Here is an 18,168-nt window from a genome sequence, read left to right on the forward strand (position 1 = left end):
TGGGTACAGGTGACTTGTTGGGCAGGTATTCTTATTCTGTATATGATGATGAATCAACATTACATAAGAGATATTACATCTTACTGATGACTATATTCAATAGTTTGTGGACTAAAATCTTTATTTGTATTAATCTTCAATTTATGTATTTAACCAGATTTAAAAACCACATTGAGATTTGATGAGATTTGATTTCATTTGCAAGTGAGAGCTGACCAAAAAAGCAGCACCAGAGCCGCACCAACATACGGTGCATCCAGAAAGTATTCACAGCGCTTCACTTGCTCCATATTTTGTTGTGTTACAGGCCTATTCCAAAATGGATTAAATGAACACCCCACCTTAACAACATGAAAAAAGCAATTTGCAATTTTTGCAAATCTATTAAAAATAAAAACTAAGAAATCACATGTACATAAGTATTCACGCCCTTTGCTCAATACTTTGTTGATGCACCTTTGGCAGCAAATACAGCCTCAAGTCTTCTTGAATACGATGCCACATGCTTGGTGCACCTATCTTTGGCCGTTGTGCCCATTTCTCTTTGCAGCACCTCTTAAGCTCCATCAGGTTGGATGAGGTGCACAGACACTTTCAGATCTCTCCAGAGATGTTCAGTCAGATTCAGGTCTGGGCTGTGGTTGTGCCACTCAAGGACATTCACAGAGTTGTCCTGTTGGCTGTGTGTTTAGGGTCATTTTCCTGCCAAAAAATGAACTGTCCCCCAGTCTGAGGTCAAGAGCGCTCTGGAGCAGGTTTTCATCAAGGATGTCTCTGTATGTTGCTGCATTCATCATTCCCTTAATCCTGACTAATCTCCCAGTTTCTCCCACTGAAAAACATCCCCACAGCATGATGCCCTCCACCATGCTTCACTGTAGGGATGGTACCTGGCTTCCTTCTAACATGACGCCTGACATTCACGTCAAAGAGTTCAGTCTTTGTCTCATCAGACCAGAGAATTTTGTTTCTCATGGTCTGAGAGTCCTTCAGGTGCCTTTTTGTAAACTCCAAGTGTGCTGCCATGTGCCTTTTACCAGGGGCGTAGGCAGAAATCATAAAATGGGTGGGTCCAGAAAAAATCAGACGGGCCCAACCTTTGGGGTTGTAGGTAAGGTGTAGGTATTATAAAAAGTACTTTGAAAAAGTATGCCTCGTTTGGACATCGCAAGCAATGTTATCACTTAGCCTACAGCACTGGCAAAGTGAGCACACAGACGCCACACGTCAGACACAAGTACTCTTCATGGATAATGCAAGCTGCAGTGCAGCGCCACACACACACACACACACACACACATACACACACACACACATTCAGTGCAAGTCTGGTAGCCTACTTGGCTCGGCCTAAACCCAAAACGTCAATAGGTATTTAAATAAGGCATTGTTTCAAAAATGAATTCCAAGTTTAATGATGAACACATCTCAGCCAACTGCACAGATGCTGTGTGCAGTTATACAGACGCAAAGTGTCAGACACAAGCACCCCATGGACAATGTAAGCAGCAACGCAACGCTTAGTCATGTAAAGTCCTTTAAAATAAAAATTCTAAATATATCTGCAACAGGTTGGCTCAGCGGCCAAATTATGAAATTGATAAACAGTGGAAACCATGGCTCAGCGGCCAAATTAAAAACCATCAGAACGGACACCAACATGATTCGTGGCAGTTGCAATATAATATTAAGAATTAGGCCTATTTAGAAGAAAAAAGTAATTAATGGTCTCACACTTACATTTGATGATTCTTTTTAATGCTACAGCAGGAGACGACGGGGGTTTTGTTGAACTCTCTTATCACGTCATCACAGTCCAACGATTCGGTCAGTTCTTTCAAGGGAAAGCACGGAGAGTGCATTCAGTCTGTGAGTCAACGTGGATGTTCTGGTGGATGTTTTTATCCATTTAACAGTAGAAAACAGCCGTTCGACGGTGCATGTTGTTACTGGCATTGTGATGAGGGCCCGTAGAAGACTATTTATTTGAGGAAAAATGTGCTCCCTCGTTTATTGCGGGAGTTACGTTCTAAAAATAACCCGCAATAAGCAAAATCCACAAAGTAGTCAGCGCTATTTTTTGCAATTATTATAGATGTTTTGAGGCTGTAAAACCCCTCACTACACACTTTATACACTTTTCTCAAACAGGCATTAACATTTTCTCACTTTTCTCTCTTGTGTAAACATTCTCTTTTTTCTTCTGGGCGAGAAGATTATAAACAGACACATGCAGAACACAATGTGCGTGCTCTCCCTTCGCTCACTGCCTCCCGAGGTACGGATGCGGGACCCGCAAAGAATCCAAGTCCTCTCTCGGTGGCCACGGAGCTCTGCGACTGCGGTCAACATCCGCATCAAAACAGCGAGTGTATCTCTGGACCTGTTGCCAGATTTGGCGCAATTCCGCACAGCAGACAGGAGGGCGGCGGTGTGATTGGCCCGCTGCTGCTTTTACCGAGCCCACAGAAAGCGCATCGGAGGCAGTGAGAGCAATCACCGTGATGCCGACCGGTGCCGCGACTGGCCCGCCTGATAAGGACGCAGAACACAATGCGCCGTTAAAAAAAAGCATGCAAAATTGCACTAAAAAAATCCACGAAACTGTGAGGCCGCAAAGGTGAACCGCGTTATAGCGAGGGACCACTGTACTCTGAAAATGAATTAATAAAAATCACAGAAGATGAACCAGATTTTTTTGACAAAATGTATTAATTGTCACTCAGTGCTAATGCAATACCATATCATAGGAATACAATGAGGCAACAACAGGTGACTGTCGAGTGTCGACTCAGCCTTCTCATTGGATGGGGCGGGCCTGGATGACAAGTGGGCGGTCCAGGCCCATCCAGGCCCGCCCCTGGCTACGCGTAAGCCTTTTACTAAGGAGTGGCTTCTGTCTCTACCATGCAGGCCTGATTGGTGGACTGCTGCAGAGATGATTGTCCTTCTGGAAAGTTCTCCTCTCTCCACAGAGGAATGCTGGAGTTCTGACAGAGTGACCATCAGGTTCTTGGTCACCTCCCTGACCAGGGCTCGAAATAGTATGTGCATGTGCTAGTTTGTGCACATATTATTTGAGCGGTGCATGTAATTTTATACTGCACTTGCACTGGTGCAAGTAACTTTATCCAAGTTTTATCAACTATAAGCACCAGTAAAATGAACCAATAAAGGAATAAATAAAGGAAAAAACAATTTCCAGTGTGTTGTCTTCGTCTTCCCTGCGTTTTATGACTCTCACACACAGAGCAAGTTGCTGTGCTCTATTTGTTGTGGAAAGCTGACAAATGTCGCCAGCGGTGCGCGCATGTGGAAAAAACAAAACAAAACTGGCTGCCGCTGTGGTTCCAATATGGTACCCAGGAGAGGTCACTTAAAGTGATATTTTTTTCTGGCCATGATAATTTGTACACGTTTTCCTTTGAGCCCACAAATTAATAAAACATGCGCACGTTTTCCTTTATTGAGCCCTCGAATTAATAAAACGTGCGCACGTTTTTCTTTCATTCAAAATGAACTCCATAATATGACCTAAACTGTCATACTCACGACGGGGAGACACTTCACCCTCAGCATCCTTTTTAATGTGCTTAAACTCCAGATGATGCCTTGCTGGGCAGCTGGAGCTCTCTATATGTCTCTTGTGCGCCCAAACCATGATGATATACCCTGACCAGATCCATTTCTAATGGGGAAATGTATTACACTGTCTGCTGGTTTGTTGGCTAATAGTCAACATTTATGTGTCAAGACAATATTGAATAACTGAGTGCACATTTTACAAATTGTGGCCACGTTTAAGTAGATCGTGCCCTTGTTTTACTCAAACGATGCTTAAAATATGCGCTCAATATAATAAAATGTGCGCACAATATAATAAAACATTTGCACAATATAACAAAATGAGCACACAATATAATAAAACATGTGCACATTCTCTCCACATGCAAAACATTTTGCAATGACACTTCCAGGGCTCTGTAGTTCCTCGCTCTCTCTCCCATCAAACTCTGTCATAATTGTGTTATAAACCAGTCACCAATAATCTTCACGGACAATTCGTTCGCGCGTGCACGTGAAAAAAAACTGTCTGCAGCTGCTCTCCCCTCAAACTCTCCCCAGAGAGGAAGAGTCTGACACATCAGAGGAGGAGTTTTAAGGTTGATATAAGACTGACTTTTGGTTGTACAGATAACTTTTTTTTGGTGCAAGTAATTTTTTTGTTACCAGCACCAGTGCAAGTAGGATAAAAATGTATTTTGACCCCTGCTGACTAAGGCCCTTCTCCCCCGATTGCTCACTTTAGATGGACGGCCAGCTGTAGGAAGAGTTCTGGTGGATCTTGATCGTCTTCCATTTACTGTTGATGGAGGCCACTGTGCTCACTGGGACCTTCAAAACAGCAGAGATGTTTCTGTACCCTTCCCCAGATTTGTGTCTCGAGACAATCCTGTCTATGAGGTCTACAGACAATTCCTTTGACTTCACGCTTGGTTTGTGCTCTAACATGCACTGTCAACTGTGGGACCTTATATGTAGACAGGTGTGTGCCATTCCAAATCATGTGCAAGCAACTAAATTTACCCCAGGTGGACTCCAATTAAGCTGTAGAAACTTCTCAAGGATGATCAGTGGAAACAGGATGCACCTGAGCTTATTTTTGTGAATACTTATGTACACGTGATTTCTTAGTTTTCTTAATATAAATTTGCAAAAATCTGACAAAAAAAACTTTTTCACATTGTCATTATGGGTTATTGCATGTAGGAGGAAAAAAATGAATTTCATCCATTTTGAAATAAGGCTGTAACATCACAAAATGTCGAAAAAGTGAAGCGCTGTGAATACTTTCCTTAAATCCTTAAATCTCATTTCCAGGTTACAACATGAAAAATGTATTCAAAAATAAAGAGCCTCGTCAGTGTTTTTATTCAGTGACGTGGCAAATAGCTGTCGATTTCTAAAATTATATTTAACAAGCCTTTAAACAAGCATGGACGATACATTTTTATCTGACAGGGGTGATGCTTCTGGATGATATCCTGAGAGGAAAACCCCAAACCTTGGATCTCTGATTATTACGTTATCTTGGTGTTCAAAAGAACAGATATGCAGTTTTCCCTGTTCTGGTAAGACCATAGGGCTTGGACAGCAAAAATGTAGATGAGTGGGTGAGTGAGCGAGTGAGTTTGTCCATCCCAGCCAAACTGTACATGTAATAACTCCAAAACAATAAATGCTGTAATCTTGTAACTCACTATCTTAAAATAACCTATAATTGCATCTGATAAATGCTGATGCACCAGATTGATAGAAAGAGCAACTTTGTTTTGCCTTTGTAACATCCCATAGATGTGTCTGACACTTACTAGATGCTGGATGAATTACTGAAAAGTACAAAAAGCTGCGGTTGAAGTAAGATGTATTCTGTCTGCCTCCTAAACATGAGACACATGCTCACCGCTGCACTCCGCATAACAAGCTAGCAACCGCGGGAAGACTCATGATGCCTACTAAATATCGACTAAAATATACAATAGCACAAGAAAGTAAAACCAGAATTAAACACTGCATAGAACGTATGACTCGGGTTGGTCCAAAAACATTTACTCTCTACTCCAAATGAGTGAATGCTAACTCAAAACACTGCTTTGAAACACTTCCAGACTTTTGAAAGACCAATGTTTAGAACATTGTTCTGAAAACATCATGCATGCTGAGCCCCCTGTTGGACATTTCAGGAATATCCATCCGCATCAAAATATGAATTCATTTTTAGAAAGAAGGGAGATTACTCAAATTAACTGTTGATAATTTGTTCTTAACTGCACTAATGTGAATGTTTTGATTTGTGGGCACCATCATTTTGGTCCGTCTGGTTGGGGCAAATTGACTGCAGTGATTGTGGGATTACGATGTATCAGGTGCCTCTCCTGAGCACAGCGCTCGAGATACTTACAGTGAAAAAAAAAACAAAAAAACACAAAACAACCCCCGCGCTGCCACTCAGACACACACATACACACTGCCCCCCCCCCCCCCCCCCCCACACACACACACACACAACCTAGCCCCCACTACCTAACTGACCTCTGTTGAAACAAAGCACCTCCACAGTAACACCTTTGCGTGTTCGTACCATTCCCCGGTGATGCGCGTCTTCAGCTCAGGCAGCAGGAACTTGTCGTGGAAGCAGTAGATGGAGGAGATGTTTGAAAAGATCCCTGTAATGACGTCCTGAGGGATTCCAGCTTCTGTTAGCTTAGTGCAAAATACCTACAAAAAAGAAGAAGCTCAGGTATACGTTTCCAAAAGACATTCTCATCTCTGAGTAATACATTACTCAGAATGCAGTGAGAAAAGTACTTATTTTTACACACACACACACACACACACACACACACACACACACACACACACACACACACACACACACACACACACACACACACACACACACACACACACACACACACACACACACACACACATTCAGTTTCTTTGACACGTTAATTGTGATTGTGAAAATACCGTGAAGGAACTCGACTGGTGCCTCATTTTAGCTCTGTGTGTAGTTGGACGGCAGACTAAAACATACGTCTCTCTGCCAAATAAATTTCCAAAAAAAAAAAAAAAAAATACTGCTGCTGACAACACTCTGTTTTCAAGACACAAACGAATGAGCCAAACCATGCATACTGATACATTAAAAACCGCAATCTGGTAGATCATTTCTACCTGCTGGAACCCAAATTCCTCCATTAGATTCCAGATGGAAATTTGTCTCACTTATAACTGGAATTGCAGGTCTGTTTATGGGAGTTTACTTTGTCCAGGGATAAAGAACTTTTGCGCTGTCTGGCACCAAGACTTTGGAATGACCTGCCTGATGAGAACCATCACTGCAGCTTTTGGTCCTCACTCAGATCTTACACAGACAGGTCTTTATTTTCTCACGCCACTTGCTTTCAGTTGTCTTTTTCTAATTCTCACTCATACTTGCTATAATTAGTTTTACATCATAGCATTGTGAGCACCGTGTTAGCCTATACTTTGTAAATCTTGATAAAAATGAAAGGCGTAAACCTTGATGATTTTGTGCCATTTAAATCATGACTGGATTTTGTGGGTAATTTGGACATTATGATGTGTTGTGACATTTGAGGAACACTGTTTCACTCCCATGAGCTTTTACCTTCACACCAGTCAAACCACTGAATGGACACCATTGTTACTGTAAAACCTGGCATTGCATGTGACAAACACAGGAGGTTAATATGGTTCTGTGACCTCAATAGTTAACAAACCATAGCCACGCTGTGATTGGACAGCTGTCCACCACTTCTACCACAACAGCTAAATAAAGAGGAAGAGTTACCTCGCAGGAATGTTTCCCATCACTAAGATTGTGACAGAAAATTCATGAGGGGCTGCAAAATATCATTCTATTATTTTATACAAATGACATAAGATCATATGGATGAGCAACGATTCCTTGAAACAACACTATGGGCCATTAAATTGGGTCATATTATAGTATTTTTTTTACTCAGCTCAACTTGGTCAAAAGTGTGTATAAAAAACATTTATTAAGCCTGTGTGACAGAGGCCAGCAGGGGTTGTTGTGGACATGGTAGTCAATAGGCCTCAAAACACATTTTAGCTCATATTTATGGCCAACTGTGATATTCGCATGCTGGTTTATCTCAGACCATGAGCTTCCAGGATGAATATCCATCAAAGCAAACATGTCAATCGCAGCACTAGTTTTAATCCAGCTCAGCCCTGGTCACAATCATCAAAACCACACGATGTTACCTGGTCAAGGAGGTTGAGTCTTTTGACGTAGGCCTCTTCTGTGTGGAGGAGCTCTTTGGCGATGTTCAGGAGCTTCTGATCCTCTGAGAACTGAACCAAAATAACCCAAAGATCACATAGAGAATAAGGCAGGAAAATACAGTGAAGAATACAGAAACATCAACATAGCACAAAAGAAACACGCTCAGGTGTCTGCAGTGGATCTGACAGACTCACTCAGGATTCACTGAGTTTAACCCAATGGTCAGATCAGCTACACGTGAGAGCAACAAGCAGTTGGAGTTTGTCGCTTAATGGCTGTTCCCATCGGTGCCTAGCTTGTGGATATTTGACTTTACTGTGCACAATGTTTAATTATACATCATAAAGGACGGGGAAACAACACGCTGTTACTATGAGCTTTTCCTTCATACCTGACTGCTTGATGGAAAATATTGTTAGATAATATCTGTGCTAATTGTTTTATGTTAGCTATTAAGTATTTGTGTTATTTGTTTGGACGTTCTGAGAAATATGTTAAGTTTTACTTTATCATCTGTCCAAGTTTCAGATACAGGGAGATCTCCCCCTGTTGGTGAGAGCCAGTAACGTTAGAAATATGAGACTAAACCACACCCATGTTAACACCCACAAGGTATAAAAAGTGTTGTATGACTCATTTTAGGGGCCTTTCACAAGATGGACACTGTCTGTGAGGGTCCCAGGCCTGGTTTCTAATGTGACCTTGAATAAACTCAAAATGAGGAATATAATGGTTTGGTTTTTGGTAAGGGGCAGAATTTTACATAAAAAGAACCAGGTAGAAATAACAATATCTTTAATAATTTGTTGCAGTAAAGTGTTAGCAGGTTACAAAAACATCGTTTAAAGATTGTAAAATCTTTATTTCTTGCTAAATAAAAAAAAAAAAGCAGATTTAGTAACCGAACAACCAAACATCATGCTGTCATCACTTTTCCTTCACTGGGATCTGCTATCGCTGTGTCATACTGCTTGGCATAAAATAGACTTTTAGCCTATTTTAGCATAGTGACTACTTGTCCCTTGTCGCAATAAAACACCCACTCCGATTGAAAATGAATGGCAGCTGGTCACTCTGCCTCTGTCTTTTTGGGCTAATGTGACCATGGGGTTAGACGGATGTGTGCATTTGTTTAATACAACACTACAACAAACTGCTGAACAGTTCCACACTGAGTCTTCACACAGATACTTGTACAGTATCTGGCTATATTTAGAACTTGCTCCATTACTCCTTGTTCCAACCAGGTGTGGTTGTGCCATGGTTTTGTTCCATCACTCACACAGCTTCAGATCCCAGCAGGAGCAGAGCATTTGAATACGTGTTGATTTATTCACTTTTCCTTGATTTTTTTTTTTTGCTTCTACTCTGGGTAAGTAGTCTCTGTAGTTACATGGTTTCTGTTTTTGTTTGTTGTAATTGTGTTTAATAAAGTGATCTGTAGTCTGCACGAGTTGCTTTAGTTTCAAAAAGGACAGGATCCACTGTGTATTACATATGCGATAAATTCTGGTAGCTGCGGCGCAACCGTGATGCAATGTAATTGCAAAGCGATGCAACCACGACCGATTAGTATGACACATGGACGTTTGATTTTCTGCCCACCTGATCCACTATAATGACTCAGCACAGTCCAATTAACATGACTGGTAGCTGTGAGAAAAGGAGAGCCTTTTATATTTTAGGATTAAACATGTCAACAAGAATTTATACAATATGACAAATTTATCTTTCCTTTCACTTGAACAATATTTGTACTGGAAGATCTTTTAAAAAATGCACATATTTGTAACATTATGTCTTGGAGTACTTTGAAGTAAATCCAGTATGTCACAGACAAATACATGTGCAGTTACTGCGTTACTTTTCAGACTGTTGCACCATCATAAAACACACATAATAACATCACCGTGCTTATATTATGATGTGAAGTAAGACATCTTCTGATAATTTATTTGAGAAACAAGGCCAAATCTGTGCTGTGTCTGAAATGGCAGCCAGCGGTGTCTGTAAAAGATTAAAGTGACATTGACAACACTCCAAATTTATTCACATGATGTATTCCAAGCTGCTACAAGGACCTGATATTTCAGGTTATTGATGATGCAGGGAAACTGAAGTGCAGTCTATTTTGGAGTCGGTGAAGCTGAGCTGGCATTTTCTTTAGAACAAGAGATAAAGTTCATTTCAGTGACACTTCAGAATCAGATGATGTTTCGCTGAAGGCGACAGTGTGGTTTTCATAACAGCTGTCTACTCTGTGTGTGTGAGCGTGTGATCCAAACTTAAAATCACGATGTCCACAGGAGAAAACATCATGATGGATGATGAAATCTGAGGGGAGAGGAGCTATACTTTGTACTGTACATATTTAATTTAAACTCTTTAAAATGTCTACTCATGAATTAATAAATGCAATATCCGAGATGAAGAAATCATCCAAATGCCTACATACTGCTTACGTCATAAATACACACAGGATTGCATGTCTGTACAGACAATTTAAATAGGAAGGCCCATATAATGGGTACTGAATGAAAAATATGTATTACATACTGCAACTACAAATACAAAAACTGCAACTATAATCCAAATACGATAACACATGATGCCATCAAAGCTTTTTTTACCTTGTGCAACAGCAGTGTGGCAGGGAAATGTAATTATTTCTGTCTGTGTCTGTGCACAAAAAATTCAGAAACAGGTGAGCAGATCTTGGTAGGAGTATTCCACATGTGAGTTCAAACAGATGGTTAATGTTTGGAGAAGATATCATCTAAAAAACACTTTCCAGGATTTTTTCCCCAACCAATAGGGCTACAGAGGTAATGCAAAGCCTATGTCAATATGAGGCTGACTGATATATTGGTTGCTCAATAATATTGACCGATATGATGCTTTCACAAACATAACTGTTTCTTCATTATTTTTGCCAATATAAAAACTTTTAAACAATGCAGGGAAACACTTTGGCTGTCAGGAATGGTGTCATTACATAGTTTGTCCAGCATACAGCACTCCGATGGCATTGTTTACAACCCCTGGCAATAATTATGGAATCACCGGCCTCGGAGGATGTTCATTCAGTTGTTTAATTTTGTAGAAAAAAAGCAGATCACAGACATGACACAAAACTAAAGTCATTTCAAATGGCAACTTTCTGGCTTTAAGAAACACTATAAGATATCAAGAAAAAAAATTGTGGCAGTCAGTAACGGTTACTTTTTTAGACCAAGCAGAGGGAAAAAAATATGGACTCACTCAATTCTGAGGAATAAATTATGGAATCACCCTGCAAATTTACATCCCCAAAACTAACACCTGCATCAAATCAGATCTGCTCATTAGTCTGCATCTAAAAAGGAGTGATCACACCTTGGAGAGCTGTTACACCAAGTGGACTGACATGAATCATAGCTCCAACATGAGAGATGTCAATTGAAACAAAGGAGAGGATTATCAAACTCTTAAAAGAGGGTAAATTATCACGCAATGTTGCAAAAGATGTTGGTTGTTCACAGTCAGCTGTGTTTAAACTCTGGACCAAATACAAACAACATGGGAAGGTTGTTAAAGGCAAACATACTGGTAGACCAAGGAAGACATCAAAGCGTCAAGACAGAAAACTTAAAGCAATATGTCTCAAAAATCGAAAATGCACAACAAAACAAATGAGGAACAATTGAGAGGAAACTGGAGTCAACGTCTGTGACCGAACTGTAAGAAACCACCTAAAGAAAATGGGATTTACATACAGAAAAGCTAAACAAAAGCCATCATTAACACCTAAACAGAAAAAAACAAGGTTACAATGGGCTAAGGAAAAGCAATCGTGGACTGTGGATGAGTGGATGAAAGTCATATTCAGTGGTGAATCTCAAATCTGCATTGGGTAAGGTGATGATGCTGGAACTTTTGTTTGGTGCCGTTCCAATGAGATTTATAAAGATGACTGCCTGAAGAGAACATGTAAATTTCCACAGTCGTTGATGATATGGGGTTGCATGTCAGGTAAAGGCACTGGGGAGATGGCTGTCATTACATCATCAATAAATGCACAAGTTTACGTTGATATTTTGGACACTTTTCTTATCCCATCAATTGAAAGGATGTTTGGGGATGATGAAATCATTTTTCAAGATGATAATGCATCTTGCCATAGAGCAAAAACTGTGAAAACATTCCTTGCAAAAAGACACATAGGGTCAATGTCATGGCCTGCAAATAGTCCGGATCTTAATCCAATTGAAAATGTTTGGTGGAAGTTGAAGAAAATGGTCCATGACAAGGCTCCAACCTGCAAAGCTGATCTGGCAACAGCAATCAGCGAAAGTTGGAGCCAGATTGATGAAGAGTACTGTTTGTCACTCATTAAGTCCATGCCTCAGAGACTGCAAGCTGTTATAAAAGTCAGAGGTGGTGCAACAAAATACTAGTGATGTGTTGGAGCGGTCTTTTGTTTTTCATGATTCCATAATGTTTTCCTCAGAATTGAGTGATTCCATATTTTTTTTCCCTCTGCTTGGTCTAAAAAAAGTAACCGTTACTGACTGCCACAATTTTTTTTCCTGATTTCTTATAGTGTTTCGTAAAGCCAGAAAGTTGTCATTTGAAATGACTTTAGTTTTGTGTCATGTCTGTGATCTGCTTTTTTCTACAAAATTAAACACCTGAATGAACATCCTCCGAGGCCGGTGATTCCATACTTTTTGCCAGGGGTTGTACAATGCTGCCAAGCATGGCTGTGACCCTCATCACCCTTTGGTCACATTACTACCTGCAAGTGACAAAGGAAAAGAGACCATCTGCTATCATTTTCCATCAGTGTGGATATTTTACAGTTACATGAACAAGAAACAAGTGGTTGCTATGTCAACAGCTAGGTAGGGCCAAAATACACGAGAAGGCTATCCTATGCAAATGCCGGGCGATGTGACATGGTGACTGCCAATCGGCAGCATGACAGCTGCTTGATGTATGTTAGATGGTTGCTGGTTACACTGTATTTATTTATAATAAAGTTCATGTTTAGACTGTAAAACATCAAACCTCAGTTACATTTTTTAAGGATTTGATGATGAAATGTTAGGAACCATTGCCACTTTTTATGTATATACATATTTATGGGGTTACTCTCTAATATCGGTATTGGCATCAAACTGTGAAAAAAAAAAATCCATATCGGTCGGGCTCTAAAAGATGATGAATTGATCTCACTATACTCACTAACACTAACATATCCTGGACATCTGCCACCAATAGAGACAGAAGAAAAATATGTGGCTTATTGGTCTTCCTGCAAACACTCCTACTATACACTGAAAAAAAATTGGAGTGATATTTATTTGAAAAAACCTAGGCAAGTTTTTCCGCTCAGAAATTCCAAGTAAATTCTACAAGGAGAATTCTTAAGTAAATTTTACTTGCATACATTAGTTTGTCTAAAAGAATAACTCAAGTAACATTTACTAGCAATTATCAATTGAATATTTTCATTGAATTTTACTGTCTTTATTCATAAAAAGTAAAAATCTTCAGCTGTTCCCCTTGTTTTCACTCAAGGTTGCAACAGCAGATCCAATTTGGATCTGCGTGTTGATTTGCCACAAATTCTACACTGGATGCCCTTCCTGACGCACCTCCACATTACATGAAATGTGGCAGGGGTAGGGTTTGAACCGAGAACCCTCTGCATTGAAACCAAGTGTACTAACCACTTGTCCACCACCTCTGCACTCAGTTTTAAGTCCCTTTGGCTGCCCTTGTTTTCACTTGGAGTCGCCACAGCAGATCTTGGATCATTAGTTCATGAATGTGTTCATTATAAAACAACCATCGAAGCATCTTGATGTATCTTTTTTCTAACAGAATTTATTTTGTCTCATTGTCTGACAAATTTTTTTTTAATAATCCATAGCAGGCAGAGGTGTGACCAAGTGGTTAGTGCACTTGGTTTCAGTGCAAAAGGTTCCCGGTTCAAACCCCACCTCTGCCGTATTTCTCCATGTGATGTGGAGGTCCATCAGGAAGGGCATCCAGTGTAGAATTTGTGCCAAATCAACATGCAGATCCAAACTGGATCTGCTGTGAAAACCAAGGGAAACAGCTGGAAAGTTTCACTTTTTATGAATAAAGACAGTAAAATTCAATGAAAATATTCAGTTGATAATTGCTAGTAAATGTTACTTGAGTTATCCTTTTAGATAAACTAATATATGCAAGTAAATTTTACTTAAGAATTCTCCTTGTAAAATTTACTTGGAATTTCTGAGTGGAAAAACTTGCCTAGGTTTTTTTCAAGTAAATATCACTCCAAATTTTTTTCAGTGCATCTTTAAATGACAAAATATTTTGGTTTCATATCACCTTGCAATGCACATCACTGAAAAACCCACATCCTCTGTGATGACGTCATTATTTAACGATCAACAAGCACTGACAGTAAAGACATAAAGACATCAGCAGGCCCTTCCTGTGCACGCCAGTTTTAGGATCAGGAAACTCTGCGCAGCAGAGATGACACTAACAGCAGACTGCGTTCAAACATTCACAGCACATTCATGTCAATTTTTTGCTTAAAATAGTTCTACAAAAATATGATAAGCATCTCTGGCAGGTGGAAAGAACTTTGATATGATTTTTTTGGAAACTTTCTGTTTGCCTGCGCTTCATGTTTTCTTTATTGCACAATGCTTCATCTCTCTGGCACGACTTCCACACATTCTTTGCTGTGTGATGCCTGCTTGCTTTAATACTGTTCTGTTTTTAAATCAGCAGCCGCCAGTAATAAAGTCATCGCTGATAGCACGTCGCTGTTGGGGAACATTATGTCCACACCGTCTGAGGGATCGGGGTTGTTTGCCATCGATAGTGAAGCTGAAGGACGGGAGAAATGTGAAACTTTCTCTGAACTCTGCATGCTTTTATCTAACATCCATCACACGCTCTTTTTACAGCTCCTGGAAGGAACTCATATTTTTATGTAACAGCAAAGCTGTTTTAGGTAGAAGTTAGTCACTTGTGACCAGAAATCTCAGGTTGGAACAGCGTCTCATGTTTCATGGTGGAATGCACTTTGAAAAGGTTCACTCAGATAATAACAGGCGCAGCCTCCTATTTTGTCCTGGGTGTCTGAGGAAAAATGCTTTTCAACTTTCAAGTTGTGCTCAACTTAAGGCTACAATAGAAAAAAAATGTGAAAATTTGTAACATAGTGACATTAATGACCACCTTGAGGGGAGGTGAAGGTATCATTGCATTAAAGCTACAGTGTGTAGAATTTAGTGTCATCTAGGGGTGGGGGTGTAAATTGCATTATACTATCACTGGTACAGATTTTATTTCCCTTCATGACTTTGCTTCTTTGGTGACAATGATTCATGCTCCCTTGCCTTTTCTTGTGATAAACAATATGAGTAATCATCTATTTCACCAAAACAGGGGTTCTCAAACATGTTAGCTTACGTTAGCAACCAGTACACAGAGAACAAATAATTCCTGTTCTTTCTCCCGGTCTCCTTGCCATGGTGCAAAATGCGAAAGGTGAAATAAGTACATCCCTTTGGGACTGCTCTATCAACATGGTGGTGCAACATGGCAGTCCCCTGTGAGGGGTCCCGCAAAAATGTAGATATGAAGTTCATGAAAACACACTGATATGTTACTTCAGGCAATTACACACTAATGAACAGATGGTTATGAATGGAATGCTATATTCCATTTCTGCTAATACCTACCAACTTTAGATCCAACATACTGCAGCTTTAAATGTTGCTCAAACATGCAAAGGTACTCACTTTGGGCACATCGGAGAGCGTGTCTGTTAGAAACACATTTTGTGTTTCTGTCAAAGAGTGTATCTCCCCACTGCTCCCCTCATCTAAATCACTGTCCTCATCCTGCGTGGAATCTCGCTTGTTGCCCAGGGTAACGCAGCAGGACACGCTCTCTGTTTCAGTGACACTGTCGTAATGGTCCTCCTCATCGATGGCGTCCTCGTTAGGAAAAGCCTCTCCTTCTGCAGCACATGATGGGCTGTCAATGCCGCTGTCCCTATTAGGGATCTTCCCATTTCCATTTTGTTCCGAGGACTCGGGATTGTCCAGGAGATGGTGGGAGGAGCCTGTGAGGGTTTGTGTGATGTCATCCTCTGGACAGTCATCCAACAGTACATCATCTGAGCTGTCGATATGCACAGACGCCAGACATGAGAGTTCCGTCACCTCCTCAGTCCGTTCAGAGGTGCCAAGTGCAAGTTTGTCCATAAGGAGGGCGTCTTCTGCAGACTTTGCAGAGGTGTCCTGGATGCAGGAAGAAGTGACGTCGGATGTAGTGTCCATCCTCAGACACAGGTGCAGCTGGGATCGTGGGACCACCCCCAGGATGGGGATCCTGGAAAAATAAAAAACATACTAACAATTGTGGCCCAAATCCAAATACAGTACAATGGAGACACAAGAGTTCTCTCATATTTCCTGCTTAAAATACAAATCCAAGATCATAATGACACTATAAATCTGTGCACCAAAATAATTAATACAGCAAATCATAAAACAAACAAATTAAGAATTTGGGCAGAATTTCCTCTTTTTTTACCTTGAGTTCTCAAACCTCTCGATGAGCAAGCCCACCTTCTGGGCCTCTCTCTGCGGAGGTGCACCCAGACCAAGAAGGGGGAGGCTGGGCTTTGGTTTCGGTGGAGGAGGAGGTGCCGGCAGCGGCCTTGAGGGTGCTGGAGGAATGGTCTTCGGCTTCTTGTCTTGCCCAAGAGCCAGCAGGTGCAGAGGTTTAGGGGGCACTACAGGTGCAGAAGTCCACGTGAGGCAAAAATAAAGGAGAACGAGAGAGGCATGACGCTTCAGATAGAAAAATTTAAAAAGAAGAAAGGAAAAAAAAAAAAAAATCAAATAATCCGTATAAATCCCAGCGAGAAAACCTCCATGGCTCGGTTTATATGTGCAACACAAATATTAAAATGAAAACGTTCTGTCAAAATTAGAAACACACAGTAGCTGTAAACAACGGGACCAAGTCTGAGGTTCAGCTGACTGCAGACTTCCTTATTTCAGAACAGGATGCTGTGTGTGTGTGTGTGTGTGTGTGTGTGTGTGTGTGTGTGTGTGTGTGTGTGTGTGTGTGTGTGTGTGTGTGTGTGTGTGTGTGTGCGCGCGCATCTACGCTGTCGAAAATTAGATTTAAAAAAAAAATGCACGAGGCATGAAAAAAGCTGGTTTAAAAATGCACACTGCACTTGTACAGGCCTATGCACTTGATACTACAGAGTCTCTCAATTCTTTATATTTCACCTTGAAAAACATAAATTACTGAAACCAGGAAACAAAAAGGGACATTACAGCTGTTGCTACAGAGCTTCCTCTGTCTGCATACATCACAGTGTGACGGAACAAGAAACCTCACAGACTTGATCAAAATACAAAATGTGAAAATATAAAGTGTCCTTTCACCTGAGAGTAACTATAAAGATTTTTTCAGCTAAAAAGGAGTGAAAAATAATCAAAAACTCATGAAATATCATCATCATCATCATCAACAACAATAACAGAGAGACTTGAGATTAAGAAGGAAAGTCTGTCCATATTTAACAGTGTAATGTAGATAAAAAAAACTTTTTGCACAATATGATTAGTTTAAAACCATACTGCCTTTCAAATTTCACAAAACTGAAAATTAATTTCTACTGAAATACAAGCATTATAATGTGGGTTTATTTTTGAAATTACACCTCATTTTAATGAAGAGATCATATTTACCTGGGGGTAATTCCATAACGAATATTTTAATTTCCTTTTAATACCGTCTGCAGGAGGAAGTGTGTGCGCATACTTACATGAGGTTTTGAAATTACCGGAAATGACCTGTGACCTTGCGTGATGCTTGCACATGGGGCGTGCACACTAACATCTGTAATATGTCTTATAAATCACTTCAGAGGTGTTTTTTAGATTAAGACATGTTTATTTCTCACCTATGTTTACAAAATATATGAGAAACATATTAGATTTATACAGAAATAATCTGTTTCAGAGTGTTTCCCACCGTATTTATTTTGTTTAGACAAGCATCCAGCCGACATCACCATGCATCTCTGATTGGCTGTCAAAAGTGGTTTTCAACATACAATATGTGTGCGGTAAAATGGAGAAACATGAATGACAAATCAATCATTTGCCTGCAGTACATGGCATCTCCTGTGATTCCAGGTTTTCTTTAAGTTTTCAATTAAACATTTCACCAAGAAGACTTTTTTTTTTTTGGTTTGTTGGGGCAGGCATGGTGGCCAAGATCTATGTTGGATCTACCCCAAG

The 18,168-nt window shown here is 40.3% G+C and overlaps 1 protein-coding gene across 3 annotated transcripts in view; it reads right to left on the reverse strand.

The window, feature by feature from the left end:
- Nucleotides 1-18,168, reverse strand: part of fgd (faciogenital dysplasia) — a 184,896-nt gene that overhangs the window by 35,471 nt on the left and 131,257 nt on the right. For all 3 annotated transcript variants that reach the window (XM_034172756.1, XM_034172758.1, XM_034172757.1), the window contains exons 3-6: nucleotides 16,439-16,640; nucleotides 15,640-16,234; nucleotides 7,822-7,911; nucleotides 6,143-6,279 (exon numbers count right to left, since the gene is read on the reverse strand). In XM_034172756.1, coding sequence (XP_034028647.1) covers nucleotides 6,143-6,279; nucleotides 7,822-7,911; nucleotides 15,640-16,234; nucleotides 16,439-16,640 — 1,024 coding nt within the window. The remainder of the gene's footprint in view (nucleotides 1-6,142; nucleotides 6,280-7,821; nucleotides 7,912-15,639; nucleotides 16,235-16,438; nucleotides 16,641-18,168) is intronic.

This window comes from Thalassophryne amazonica, chromosome 6, assembly GCF_902500255.1.
Source record: "Thalassophryne amazonica chromosome 6, fThaAma1.1, whole genome shotgun sequence".
Taxonomy (NCBI): domain Eukaryota; kingdom Metazoa; phylum Chordata; class Actinopteri; order Batrachoidiformes; family Batrachoididae; genus Thalassophryne; species Thalassophryne amazonica.